Source organism: Eretmochelys imbricata, chromosome 9, assembly GCF_965152235.1.
Source record: "Eretmochelys imbricata isolate rEreImb1 chromosome 9, rEreImb1.hap1, whole genome shotgun sequence".
Lineage (NCBI taxonomy): Eukaryota > Metazoa > Chordata > Testudines > Cheloniidae > Eretmochelys > Eretmochelys imbricata.
The window spans coordinates 76,820,111-76,832,960 of NC_135580.1; the positions used below are offsets into that span (position 1 = coordinate 76,820,111).

General features: G+C 42.6%; 2 protein-coding genes across 2 annotated transcripts in view; one reads left to right on the plus strand and one right to left on the minus strand.

Annotated features, from left to right (window-relative positions):
• Positions 1-869: 869 nt before the first annotated feature.
• TAF9B (TATA-box binding protein associated factor 9b) lies at positions 870-6,950 on the plus strand. The gene is made up of 7 exons (XM_077826786.1): positions 870-952; positions 1,201-1,282; positions 2,539-2,675; positions 2,755-2,889; positions 3,986-4,067; positions 4,853-4,966; positions 6,591-6,950. The coding sequence occupies exons 1-7, from the start codon at positions 902-904 to the stop codon at positions 6,755-6,757; spliced, it is 768 nt and encodes a 255-aa protein (XP_077682912.1). The 5' UTR covers positions 870-901; the 3' UTR covers positions 6,758-6,950.
• Positions 6,951-9,557: 2,607 nt separating this feature from the next.
• Positions 9,558-12,850, minus strand: part of KIF4A (kinesin family member 4A) — a 40,409-nt gene continuing 37,116 nt past the window's right edge. The window contains exons 30-32 of the mRNA XM_077826046.1: positions 11,698-11,817; positions 10,766-10,888; positions 9,558-10,279 (exon numbers count right to left, since the gene is read on the minus strand). Coding sequence (XP_077682172.1) covers positions 10,094-10,279; positions 10,766-10,888; positions 11,698-11,817 — 429 coding nt within the window. The 3' untranslated portion in view covers positions 9,558-10,093. The remainder of the gene's footprint in view (positions 10,280-10,765; positions 10,889-11,697; positions 11,818-12,850) is intronic.

The window sequence follows — 12,850 nt, forward strand, 5'->3', positions numbered from 1 at the left end:
AAGGCAGGCATTTATTTGTGGTTTTATTTATTTTGCAGACCTCTGCCCACTTTTACTTTTTCCCGTAACAGTCTGTACGAGCGTCTCACTGCTCGGTAGGAATCCTGCCCCTCCTCTAACTCCCCCAAACTCATGTCATCTAGCACTGCCAACTCTTCTGCTTTTATAGCAAATCATATGATTGTTGATATATTTCCAAAAGCCCCAGCTCCTGGAGGCATGTGATTAGGCTTTCGTTCAAAAAAAAAAAAAGTTTTTAGCCGTCCAGCCAGAGAAAAACTTGATTATGTCACACAAGAGCAGGGCAAAGGCTCAGGCACAGGAAGGCACATCAAATGAACCCTTCATTTACTAATTTTTAAGTACGATTTGGTGGGGCCCACTCGTTATTTTTATACACTTGGGGTCACCAACACTAGCCCCAACCGAGCAATAAAAAAAGTCACGAGTCAGGCCCCCGGAAACCATGAGACTGGCTTTAAAAACAGCCACCCGGCTCTTTCCAAAGCCGAGCATTCGGGGCTCCCCGCCTGAGCCCTCAGCCCGCTCCGCGGCATCCCCCCGCCTGAGCCCTGCGCGCCACCAGGGCTGGACCCTCGCGTTCCAAGCAGCAGCAAAAGTTCCCGCGCTCGCGCAGCACCCCGGGGGCTGGGTCCGCGCGCCGCCCGGAGCAGCAGGAGAGGAGCACAGAGCGCAGACCCTGCCCGGCCTCTCCCGCACTGCCACGGCTCCCGGCTGCGCCGCGCGCCGCCGAAAATGAGCTACTACTCCCACCCTGACACTCCACTGCGCATGCCCAACAGCACCGTGCGGAGGCTCTTGCGCATGCTCACTAGCAAACGGGGGGGGCGGGACTTCACAAGGCAGCCCCGGAAATAAGCAGGTCAGCTGACCGGAAGCAATGGAGCAAAGCAAGATGGCGTCTCCCAAGAGTGCGCCTAAGGATGCTCAGGTAGCGGGGGGCTCTCAGTGGGGGCGTCGCGGGCCGGGCTGGGTGGAGGGGCTCGGCGGGGCGGCTCCAGGGCGTCCTCGGTGCACCGACTGGGTCCTGTGCTCGGCTGCTGCTGAGGCGAAGGAGCGCTGAGAAGCTGGGGGCGCTAGCCCCAGAGCACTGTGTGCCCAGCCCCTTGCGCCCTTGGCAGGGGGATGTTAGCGCCTGATCTAATGGGCTCACGCTGTATTTCTCTTCCCCGAACGCAGGTTATGGCCCAGATCCTGAAGGACATGGGGATCACGGAGTATGAACCACGGGTTATCAATCAGATGTTGGAGTTCGCCTACAGTAAGTTGTCAAAGTGCTACCTACAGAACATGCTGCGCTGCCTTTCCAGGTGTGGCCTCCCCGAGGCGGTACCGGGCACCTCTCTCACACGGGCTATTGCAGAAGTGGCAGGGCTTCGGAGAGAGTCAGTGAGGATGATCAAAGACCTGGGAAAACTGGAGACCAATAGGAGGGACTGTTTGAGAAGTATGTAGAGTAATGAATGGTATGGAGAAGGCAGATCAGGAGTGCCTGCCTGTCTTAGCATAGGAGAACAAGTGGATGTTCAATTAAATTAAAAAGTGGAAAATTCAAAACCAATAAAAGAAAATATGTTTGCACATGACTTGTAATTAAATTGTGGAATTAATTGCCACGGGAGATCATTGTGGTCAAGAACTTATCAAGATTCAGAAGGTGATTGCATATTTATAGGTATCGAAAGAATATCCAGAGTTATCAGTAATGACAATAAAACTGTAGGAAACAATAGTAAACCGTGTGTTTCAGGGCTTAAACCAATTTCTGATTAGCAGAGATCAGGAGGATCTTATGTTATTGTCGGAAGCATCTAGTTCTGGATACTTGTAGACAACGTACTGGGCTAGGTGGACTGCTGGTCTGATCCAGTATGGCGGTTTCCATGTTCCTAACTCTCCAATATATGGCACAGAAAAAGAAAAGAAAAATTTGGATATTTAGAAGGTTTGTGGTGCGGTGTGTTGCTGCTGTAGAGTTTCACCTGTGGAATTTTTGGCTCCAATCTTAGCACGAGAACAAAAGTAAAAATGAGTCCATTGCCATTTAAAAAAAAAAATTATATGGAAAACCCACCACATTATTTGGCACAATTTGCAAATGTTGCTGATGAGATGCCCTGGACTGTGGCACAGGTAGGAGTGATATTGCATGCTAGGTTTCATGTACATAAACAAATGCTTGATAGAAAAACTTGTACTGTCTTGCACAAGTCATTGCTATTAGCTTTTGAATGAGCACAATTGTTTTAAAAAATTTTTTTTGAAGAAAAAGAGGAACTATTAGAAATAAAACTAGATGGGTACTAAGGGATTAATTTTTGTCACAATAAATGTATTGTTGATTGTGACGAGACAGATTCATCTTTTGTTTCGTGGAATGTGTATCAGGAAATAATGTCCTTTCATAGCTTCTAGAAAACCTGTAGAGTACATGAACTTTTACCAAATTTTTGTGAAGAGAAGTTGCTATTTTTTTAGACATGTGCATTGGGAGATATTCTGTTTTGTTCTTCGAAGGGTATGTGACTACTATATTGGAAGATGCAAAAATTTACTCAAGTCATGCTAAGAAGTCCAGTGTTGATGCAGATGATGTGAGACTAGCAATCCAGTGTCGAACAGACCAGTCATTTACCTCTCCTCCCCCAAGAGATGTAAGTAAAGCTTATTTAGAAAATTATATAACAAAAGAACATGGGTATTGATAACTATTTCCCTTTTTCTCCCCCCTAGTTTTTGCTAGATATTGCAAGACAAAAGAATCAAACCCCACTGCCATTGATAAAGCCATATTCTGGACCCAGACTACCACCTGATAGATACTGTTTAACAGCTCCAAATTACAGACTTAAGTCCTTGCAAAAAAAGGTAAGAGTTTTATGAGCCAAATGGGATTTTTGTGTGATGATGACATTTTATTAAACAGGATGCTCAAATTATTCAGTTTTTCTCAAGGTACAAACATAGGTGCAAATACCAGTAGAGATCTCTGGGTGCTAAAGTATATGGAAATTATTTCTGGCAATTGCCAGAAATAATCTGCTGTTTGCAGATATTCTTTCCACCAATTTACCTTTTAATATTGTGTGTAAAAAAGGCTGTGTTGTTTAATGGTTAGCACAAAGGATTTCAGGTTAGGTGTATCCTGGTGGACCATTCAGTCAGCTCAGCTGGACTATTGGGTAAAAGGTACAAAGTCATTGAAAATCAGACACAGAATCTAAACAAAGCTTTCCTGGATAAATAAATGCTAAAGTGAAGACTTGTCCTTTGGTTAGTTTGCTTTAGCCTATGCAAAATGACATACTATACTGAAAAAGCAAATCAAAGTAAATTGTATTGCTTCTTATTAATGTAATAGTAGTATTTGTTGGTCACGTATACTGTGAATAGTGCAATAATTTTCAGTATTACTCAAAACTAGCAATGCACTTTCATTATAAATGATTGGTTAGTATCTGTAACTACAATATTAAAATTGGTTAGTGCTATCACAATATTAAAACACTGCTATAACTGTAGCAACGCTTCCCTTGTAAACACTATCCAGGTAACAAATTTCATCCTGAGCCAAAACAAAGTTTAGAAGGCCTTAGTCTGTAAGTGGTGTGTTTAAAATTAAATCTTTAATGTAATTTCTTTTACACTTGTATAAATCAAACAGCTTAAGTTTTTAAAAGATTCTGCACTTTGTGCATAAGCATGGTGGATTAGTGGTTCAGTGGTTCCACAAGGCATCTCTACTGAAATGTAGTTCACAGTGTGAGGAGTTTGAGAACTTCTGTCTCAGTGGGTAAATTCTGTGACAAAGTGTTGCATTGCAGTAGGCTGCGCATGATCACATGTTCATATTTTGTTACTCTTCCATGTTGCAGAGGATACACGTGTTATCACAGAAATAATCAATGGTTCTTAACACTGAAATGGTAGTTCTAATCTGAATGCATTTATTCTCTATCTACAGGTCTCTTCCTCTGCGGGAAGAATAACAGTGCCCCGACTAAGTGTTGGTGCTGTAAGTAGTAGACCTAGCACGCCTACGTTAGGTAAGAGGGAACTCAGTTATGGTTTGCCATATTGACCTTGCTTAGAAAAATCTTTAAACTTATGGAACAGTTCTAAATTTTGAAGAATATTCTTACCTGTTAAAAACCATCTTGGAGTATATTTTTAGGGAACAGTAGATAACATCCAACTCACCATTTCAGTGAACTTTGATATCTTAACAACCTAATGAGTTTTTAAGAAAGTGCAGTGGAAGTTAAATGAAAATAAGTTTTCTCTCTAAGTTACCAAAGCTAGACCATTTTTATTTAGTATGTAGGAATGATAATACCATTCTTGTATTTCTGACCTGTTCTATAAAATGGAAACTGTGGCACTTTTTCAGGAGAGAAAAATGAACTAGTTGAATGACTTTTAAAAAAGTACAAACTACATTCTGAGGAGGGCTTACACCCTGAAGTATAGATTGAAACAGGTTTTTTACTGACTCAGCTATTTTGAACCAGAATTTAAGTTGGGCACATGCAATGATATACATGTAACCATGCATGTGCTTCTGGCCAGCTGGGAGTTTCACTGGTTGTGTTCATACACAAATGTATGAATGCTGCTGCACACAGCTTACTCTGCATATCTGGCCATTTGTTAGGATCTAGATCAAACCTAGCTATGAAGTATCAATGTATATTGATATTATTTAATAGTAATTTATCTCTTTTCTATATGAAAGTAGCAAGTTCAGTTTTTTTGAAGACATTTTATGTAATGTAAAGAGTTGTGTATTTGCCTGCACTGAGTCCTCTAATGAAATCATTGTATATTTCAGGAACTCCTTCAGCACAAACAGTAGCTGTTTCAACAAAAGTTGGCACTCCGGTATCACTGACAGGTCAAAGGTTCACTGTACAAATCCCATCCTCTCAGACAACAGTCAAATCAGGTATGGCATAAGTTACAAAACACCAATCTCTTGAGACCTACACCACTTCTTTAAAAGACCACATATATTGGTTATTTTGTTTTTTTCTTCTATTGAGGTGCAAGAGATCTGCATGGTGGATCTAGAGGTTCTAACCCTATTGATGACCCATGTGGTTAATGTGATACCACATAATGGAATTTGTTTCTTCCATTTTCTCTTTTAAAAACCTAGGAAGCTAGACACTTACTTACTTAAGATTTAAAAGTCAAGCGCTCAAAAGGCATGAAATGCCAGAATTAAGCTTGTCTTTTCAACTTTATTTTGGTCCTCAATTCTTAGTCTTAACATAACCAGTACAAATGTACCAAAGCCATTGTTAGTCTTACTTAACTATTGAAATAATTCACTTTCTGTTACTAAACAATTACAGATTCTCTTAATCAGTAAAATTGTCATAGATCCTACTTAAACAGACAGACAGCACAAAACTTCCTTTAAGGACTAAGCCTGTTTAAAAACAAACGAACAAAAACAAGCAACCAGAGTTGTAGTTATGTTCCTGAAAAATGCTACTTTAAGCAAATCCAATTTCCCTATTAAACAAACAGTTTAATATTATACACAGCAGGGATGATTGTGAAACTTGGTTGAGATGGTGAAGTCAGAGGGTGGGATATTCCTCAGGGAATGCCTTACTGCTAAATGATGAACTAGCATTTGGCAGAGTTCTCAACGGTTAACACATTGTTGTTAATGTAGCCTCACAGTCTACAAGGCAGCACGAATGGAGGGAGGGGAGACAGCATGGCAGAGAGAGGCAGACACACACTCTGTGTGTGTGTGTGTGTGTGTGTGTGTGTGTGTGTGTGTGTGTGAGAGATGTGTATTGCCCCTTTAAGTACACTGACCCCACTCTAAGTACATTGCCTTTTTAAGTAGATCAGCAAGTTGAGACAGCAGCTGCTGCCAAGAAGCTTCCTCTGTCCTGAGCCCTGTCATATCCCACACTGCTCTGTGGAAATGGGGTAAATTAGCAGGGGTAGGGGAATACCCTGACTTTCTTCTCTTCTCCCCCTTCTCCTTGCACAGCAAGCAGGAGGCTCCTGGGAGCAGCTCCTAGGCAGTGGGGGGAGGGAGAGCTGAACTGCCTGGCAACTGGTAGCCTGCTGGGCTGCTGCTGTACAGGGAACTTAGGGGCTGCTAGTCCATCCTGGTTCCAAACTCCCACCAGCTAGCTCCAACGGGCTGCTCTTTCTGCAAGCAGTGGACAAAGCAGGCTGCTGTCAAACAACGTTATAAGGGAGCATTGCACAGCTTTAAAGGAGCATGTTCTCTAATTGATCAGCAGCGTAACAACGAAACAATGTTAACCGGGACAACTTTAAGTGAGGACTAGCAAAACCTGACAGAAACAATATAGCAAATTTCAATTTAAGCTTTGCAACAAATCCACAATTATGTGATGGAAACTCCATTAACATTATTGAAAATAAACAGGAATATTAGCATGCAGCACACCTTTCACCTTTAGGATATTACATGTCCTATAATAGGAAACTATATTTTCATTAGCTTGAAATACTAACTATATTTTTGTGGCAATGGCAGCTAATAAACACTTTTCTTTTCCTTTTAAATACAGCAACACCTACTACCCCTACAGTTCAGAATGTTCTGATTAATCCTTCATTAATTGGATCAAAAAACATTCTGATTACTACAAATATGGTATCATCACAGAATGCAGCCAGTGAGGCAAATCCATTGAAAAGGAAGCATGAAGATGATGACGATTATGATAATTTGTAAAGGGATACAGTCCAGTCTCCATACTTTTTCAGAGGTGTGATTCATATTGAGTCTGATGCCAAGTTGGAACTTGCCAAAATGTTGTTCACAAATTGTGACAGAAAATGTGTAAATATTCAGAGTTAATGGAATCAGGAGAAGAATGATAGTGCCAGGATAACGATGCTGCAATAAAAGCTGTTTTTTAACTGTGTCTGTGATTCAAAATTGCTTTTGGTGCTCACTCACCATGATGTTCATTATTATTCAGGATTTCTGTCTTGTACCGTAGTTATGTACATCTTTCCCTCTCCTCTTGAGTGTGTTGCTTGTAATTCAAATAGAAATGCTTGAAGTTTTGAAGAGTGCAGTTTCTGCCAGATGCTTTTCTTACTATACTGTGTAAGAGAATTTTTAAAAAGGAGTCAGAGTTAGGTGTAGACTTTGAAAGGACAATTTTTTTTTTTTTTTACTAGGTTTGAAGTTGGTGTCAATTTTTAAATAACCAGAAAAAGTCTTGGTTTAGTTCTTGAGAACGTTCTTTTTCTGCTCCTGAGCTGCTACTCAGATTATTTACTTTAAAGGAGACATATTAGATCTCTTCAGATGAAGTGTTTTCATGCTATCCCAAATCTGGAATACCATAATTTACCTTATGGCATATTGTTTTTTAATATATCCTCTCATTCAACTGCAGCTGCCTATTAAGCATGTCTGTAGTGGTCCCTAGGTTGTGTTGATACATTGAATTTAGAACATCAGGGGCAGGAGATTAAAGGGGGTGGGGGAGTACATAATGTCAGGGTAGGCTCCCTCCCTCCCTGGCTGCACTGCCCCCCTCCCTCTGACCCTTCCCCAGCTCTGGAAAGTGGCCGGAACCAGGCAGCAGGGCAGTGGCACAGGGGTCTGTGTGTTGCCCTTGGAGCTTTGGGGGAGGTACCTGGAAGAGTGGCCAGGGCAACGCACAGGGCTGCTGCTCCCCCCACCCCCTGGGTTTTGGCCCCTTCACAGAGTGGCATGGGGGCAGGCAGGCAGCCTACCTTGCCCTCAGTGTGTGCTGGGCTGGACCCACCCCCCCTGCCCTGAGCCCCCTGTGGGGGCAAGGAAGGGGTGGAGTGGGTGGTCAGTGGTGCAGCCCTCAGGCTAATGTACTAGTCCTCATGTGGCCCTTGTGGTCATTTGAGTTTGAGACCCCTGTATTAGCCATTTTGAAAACAGGGCCTAGTCACCTTTAGCAAATCATATGGGCTTTTACAAAATAGATTTCTGGTAGCTTCATAATTAAAGTGATTGTGGCTTGAAAGAAAATGGTACTCTGCAAGCAATAACTTGTGAGAGCTGAAATAGTTGACAGTGACAGTCCAATAAACTATATAAAGAAACTTATCTTGCATCTTCAGTTGGTGTAGTTCTTGGCTGCTACTCAACGGGAGGGCTGTTTGTCCTAGTACACTGAGCAAGGCACACCATATGAAGTGGAGAGTCTCAGCATAGATGCATATGATAGCTATTAACAAGTGTTTATGCAAAAAGCCACTGTGACCACTTTCAATAGTAGTAGCCCGTAGCATAGCTGCAGCATGCAGCAGTGGGAAATGCTGGAAGATCATTCCAATTGCTTTATTTAATGTAATGTCAGATCCTGCATTCCACAAGTCAGTGCTGTAAGCTAATTGCCCCTAGAAAGTAGTTTCTGGATTGCAGTTTTAACTGTACAGCCAGCTGAAAATTCATATCAACCAAGGAGTTGTTCCAAAGTGAAAGAAGAGTAGGGATGAAATTCAGGGTCTTCCTTAAAGTGGGGAAAACCTTGACATTTCAAAATGTACAAAGATGGGACTTGCAATTTGTGCAGATACCTTGGGAAAGAATTCAGTTACTAGCTCAGACCCCTCCCCAGCTAGCAGCCCATCTACAGTAGTTGAGGTTTTTTTTGCTACTGGTTATCACATGGCATATAGGTAGTCCTAATATACCATCCCCTCTATTTAAACACAGACCCCAAAAACAACTTTAACTGGTTTCAAGCCTGAGCTTAATATGGTTTTTTTTTGTTGCCCCCACTCCTCCCCTTCAAAAGCTGTTCCAGAACTTCACTCCTCTGAACAAATGTGAGAAGTGAAACTACCACAGCAGAACTGCTAACTACTTGCAGAAGATGGGTTTTGGCTCACAAAGTTAACAGCCATCCACTCATTTACAACCACCTGCCTTTAAAGGTACATTCTCCGCAAGGATAACTGTTTGAGTCACTACAGTCATCCTCTAGCAAAGGAGCCATCTGTACATTAGATTAGCTAGAGCGTGCTGCACTGCTTCAGCCTCAGGGGGCCCTGTAGTTTAGTTCCTGGCATGGACAACAGAAGAACCCAGTGTGCTGTAGTAAACAGGAACAAGTACAAATAGCAGTACTTTTTCCTTGTAGGTCAAGAGGAGGAGAGAGTTAGACAACGCCATTTGTGTTTCCTGTTCTTTCAAAGTATAGCATAGCTATTGAACACAATTCAGCCTAGCAGCAAGCCCTGTGCTTGGTTGGAGCAGTTGCTGGAAGTTTTACTAACTACATGCATTGCAATACAATTGGGCATGTAGTCAGAGAAGAACTTTGATAGTTGCAGTTATCCCACTGACATGATCAAACCTCATTGTCTAGTCAGATCAACCTGGGTTAGGAAGTTACTGAGGCTCTGTGGAGTAGGTGCTGTTAGAATCGCTCAGAACATAATACACTAAGAGCTTATGCATTTTTGTACTTCTTTATTAAAGCTACAAAATTTTAAAAAAGTTAAAATTACTAATATTCACAAACACAAGGGCTAGTGAGAGTCATTTCATTAGTGAGGCACCAGTGGCCTAGAGGAAGCACACTCACTGACAAGTTTGCTGTGCTAGCTAGTTTTAAGATGACAAACAGTGCCTCACTGAGATAAAAGCACCATGAAGGCTCACATGGTAATTTGGGCAGGAATTCCTTTTTCTGCATTTGAAGAAAGGGCCCAGTGACCAGTGCAATTCAAAATGACCTTTTAAGAGCAATGCAGGTAAAACTGTTCACAGTTCAGGATGCAGCTGGAATGCATGGGCTAGATGAGTCTACTCTGCTCACTAAAATATTCCAAAGAGAAAGTAACACTTCCCTCCATTGTTCTGGTACAGCGAACATCTGCTCAGGCAGATCTAGACAAACAACCCAGGGAGAGCTGCCGTCCCATATCACGGCCAGCAGCTGAGACTTGTTCCTTCTGAAGTTTTATTTTGTAGCCATAGATCCTGTTAATCATTTAAGAGTTAGTGTCTGAGGTGGGAAAGGAAGTGCAACATGGTAACATTAAAAGTCACAGATAGTCTCCCTTGCCCTCAGTTGTCCTCCTCTTTGATGGGGGTACAGCCGGAGAAGAAGCTGGTGTTACTACTCAACATTCGCTTTTTCTTCTTTACTAGTGGTAGTTGGTTCTCCTGGAACTCTACATCTCCATTAATTAAGAGTGCAGCTGTGTTGGCCTTCTTGACAAACACATCTTGCTCAGTGATCTCTTTCAGGACCTGGTAAGAAAATGAGGCTATTAGCTTGAGTTGCAACAGCACTCAAAGAAACCAGCTAACCCGCCCTGAGACTTGGAAGACCTCCACAATTGCAAGCTGCCTTTCCCCAGTCACTAACGGTAATTCACAAAAGCTACTCTATTTTCTGTACGTGTCAAAACTCTGAAGAGATTTATAAAATGGGGCAGAAAAGTTGGGTGGGAGGGAGCAGAATCCAGTGTACTTAGTTGGCATAAGGACATGGAATCAATTAGGGTGAGGTTGAACCAGGTAAAGGGCCAACATGTCAATGGCTTATTTAATAGCAAAATGGTCTAATTCCCCCAGGCTACTCAGAAGGTCGGGGAGAAGCAAGAGGCAGAGGCAGTGAAATTGCCTCTCAATTTTCTCCTGATTTAGTGCCCACTCCTAGCCATGAACAAGATACAGCAGCCAGTGGCTAGAAATCATCAATTCCACCCAGGCTCCCCCATTTCTGATTTGTACCTTCTTGGTTGGAGTGATACATATTGGTTCAAAGAAGGTCTCCCCAGCAGTCACTTCCGTGGGATCTTCCAGTTTGAAGGATCCTTCAGAATCTCTTGTTTGATCCTCACTCATAGGACCATCCTGGGGACAAACATGCACATGAGCCTAGGCCAATGCTGCCCCATCAATAAATCTTATTCAGGAAATAGACTTATTTATGGATCCTAGTATTTTACTTCCCCTTGCTGTGAACAGCAACTCTAGAGAAAGTGGCGTGGGCACTAGAAGGCACATGTTATAAGGCAACTGGTTCTTCAAGGTGATAAGGGATCAAAAAATCACCTAATTTTGCTTTCTAGGTTACCAGGATGGGAGGTCTGGAGCAGAGGCCTCCCAGTACCAGACTGCTAGTCAAACTCAAATGCAAAAGGCAGATAGGGCTACTATTCGGAATCATAAATGATTCAGGATGATTTGTGAGGTAGCTAAAACCAGCTAAGTTCCTCTTCGGATGTTTTTAAAAAGCCATGAATAAATGGAGTGGAGTAAGTTTTTTGTAGTTTGGACCAGAGGCACAAGTTCATGTCAATTACCAGGCAGAAGGGACTGCCATTACCTATCCTCTGAGAGACATCTGCCAGGTTGCAGCAAGTTAACCCAGAAGACTGGAGATCAGTAGAAAGACTCCCACATTCATATTCTTTAATCCTGCAGGCTGGCGAAGCAGTGGAGCTATTAACATGGTTAACATGGCAAGATGCACCAGGTGGATTATACGCAAATGACATTTACAATTGTTTCCAACATAGGTTGCCAAGTTGTATGTGTAGGCACCACTAGCTTGTGGATGCCCATGTTTGTCTTTCTGAATTAGATTATATGGAAGTTATTAGGCAGATGTTGGGTGCATCCAGCACCAAGGTCCAAGTGCCAAATGCAGTATTACTCACCAGCAGGCCAGAATCACGGTTTCTACATTTTGTTGCATCACAGTTACAGCCTGCAGTACAGCCTAGCTTCTGCTTCCTGCAGCCACACTGCCTGTTTCCACATCGGCCCCGGCAGGAACACTTAAGAGAAGAGAGCTCAATGTAATAACAGTTCCACTGCTGCTGGGCTGTGTCTAGATAGCCACAGCAGAGGGTCTTTACCAGTGCTAGTACTGGACACCAAATTGCATAAACTACCATGACCCTCATCACCTCACTGCCACTCTATCCCCAGAAAAGAGATGCAAGTGATCATGTGATCCACTGAGCCATCTCCTGGAGTAGAGGTTCATTCTGAATATTGGTGTTTCAGCACCACCACGATAACTTTCATCACCTTGCCAGGTCAAATTCAAGCTTGAGACCTCTCCATGTTCCCATTACACATGCCAGCAACAGCCAGTCTCACTCACAGGTCTAAGTGCATGAAACTAGAGTTTCTCTCAGATAAAGCTAATGCACATCCCAGTTCAGAAGTAAAAGGGTTACATTGGTTTTGTGGCACAGTTTTAAATTCTAAGCCTGAAGTACAATCAGCCACGCTCACCCCTGCAATGGAGGTTCTGAAACTGCCTAGTTTTTAAATAAGGTTTGAGCACAGCAGTTCAGAATTACAAACTCCCTTTGATGCCAAGCAGCAGTTTCAATGTGGATGGCCCTCAACCCTTCAGGTCAGTTGAGCCTGCATGTAGCTTGCAGATGTGTCAGTATACATTTTACACAAGTGTATCTGTAAAAAAATAAAATAAAATAAAATAAAAAAAATAAAAATTTGAGGGAGAAGGCAGTCATAGGGGATCAGAGCACTGGCTTTGGGGAAATTCAAGCTTAGAATGGCCCATTGGTTCTTACTGATTTAAGCGTTCAGCACATGCAGGCTCCATCCACACTGCCTCTCCCTCAAAAATCTTAGTGGAGAGCAAGAGCCTGAACAAGGTATCACTACGGGAACCAGGAAGGAAGGGAGCGTTCCCACAAAGTTTAACACTTCTCTCTACCTCCCAAATGCCATTCCTTAGTTGTATGCACGTGCTTCATTTGGTACCCATCACTGCTTGTGGAGAAAGCTGCATGGTACCAGTGTCATCAATATTTTTGCCTCTTTATCATCTCC

Excerpts from the sequence above, each read along its gene's own strand:
- TAF9B (XM_077826786.1), top strand. The coding sequence starts at position 902 with ATGGAGCAAAGCAAGATGGCGTCTCCCAAGAGTGCGCCTAAGGATGCT. Across the intron at positions 2,676-2,754 it reads CCTCTCCTCCCCCAAGAGAT|TTTTTGCTAGATATTGCAAG; the intron begins GTAAGTAAAGCT and ends TCTCCCCCCTAG. Across the intron at positions 4,068-4,852 it reads ACCTAGCACGCCTACGTTAG|GAACTCCTTCAGCACAAACA; the intron begins GTAAGAGGGAAC and ends TGTATATTTCAG.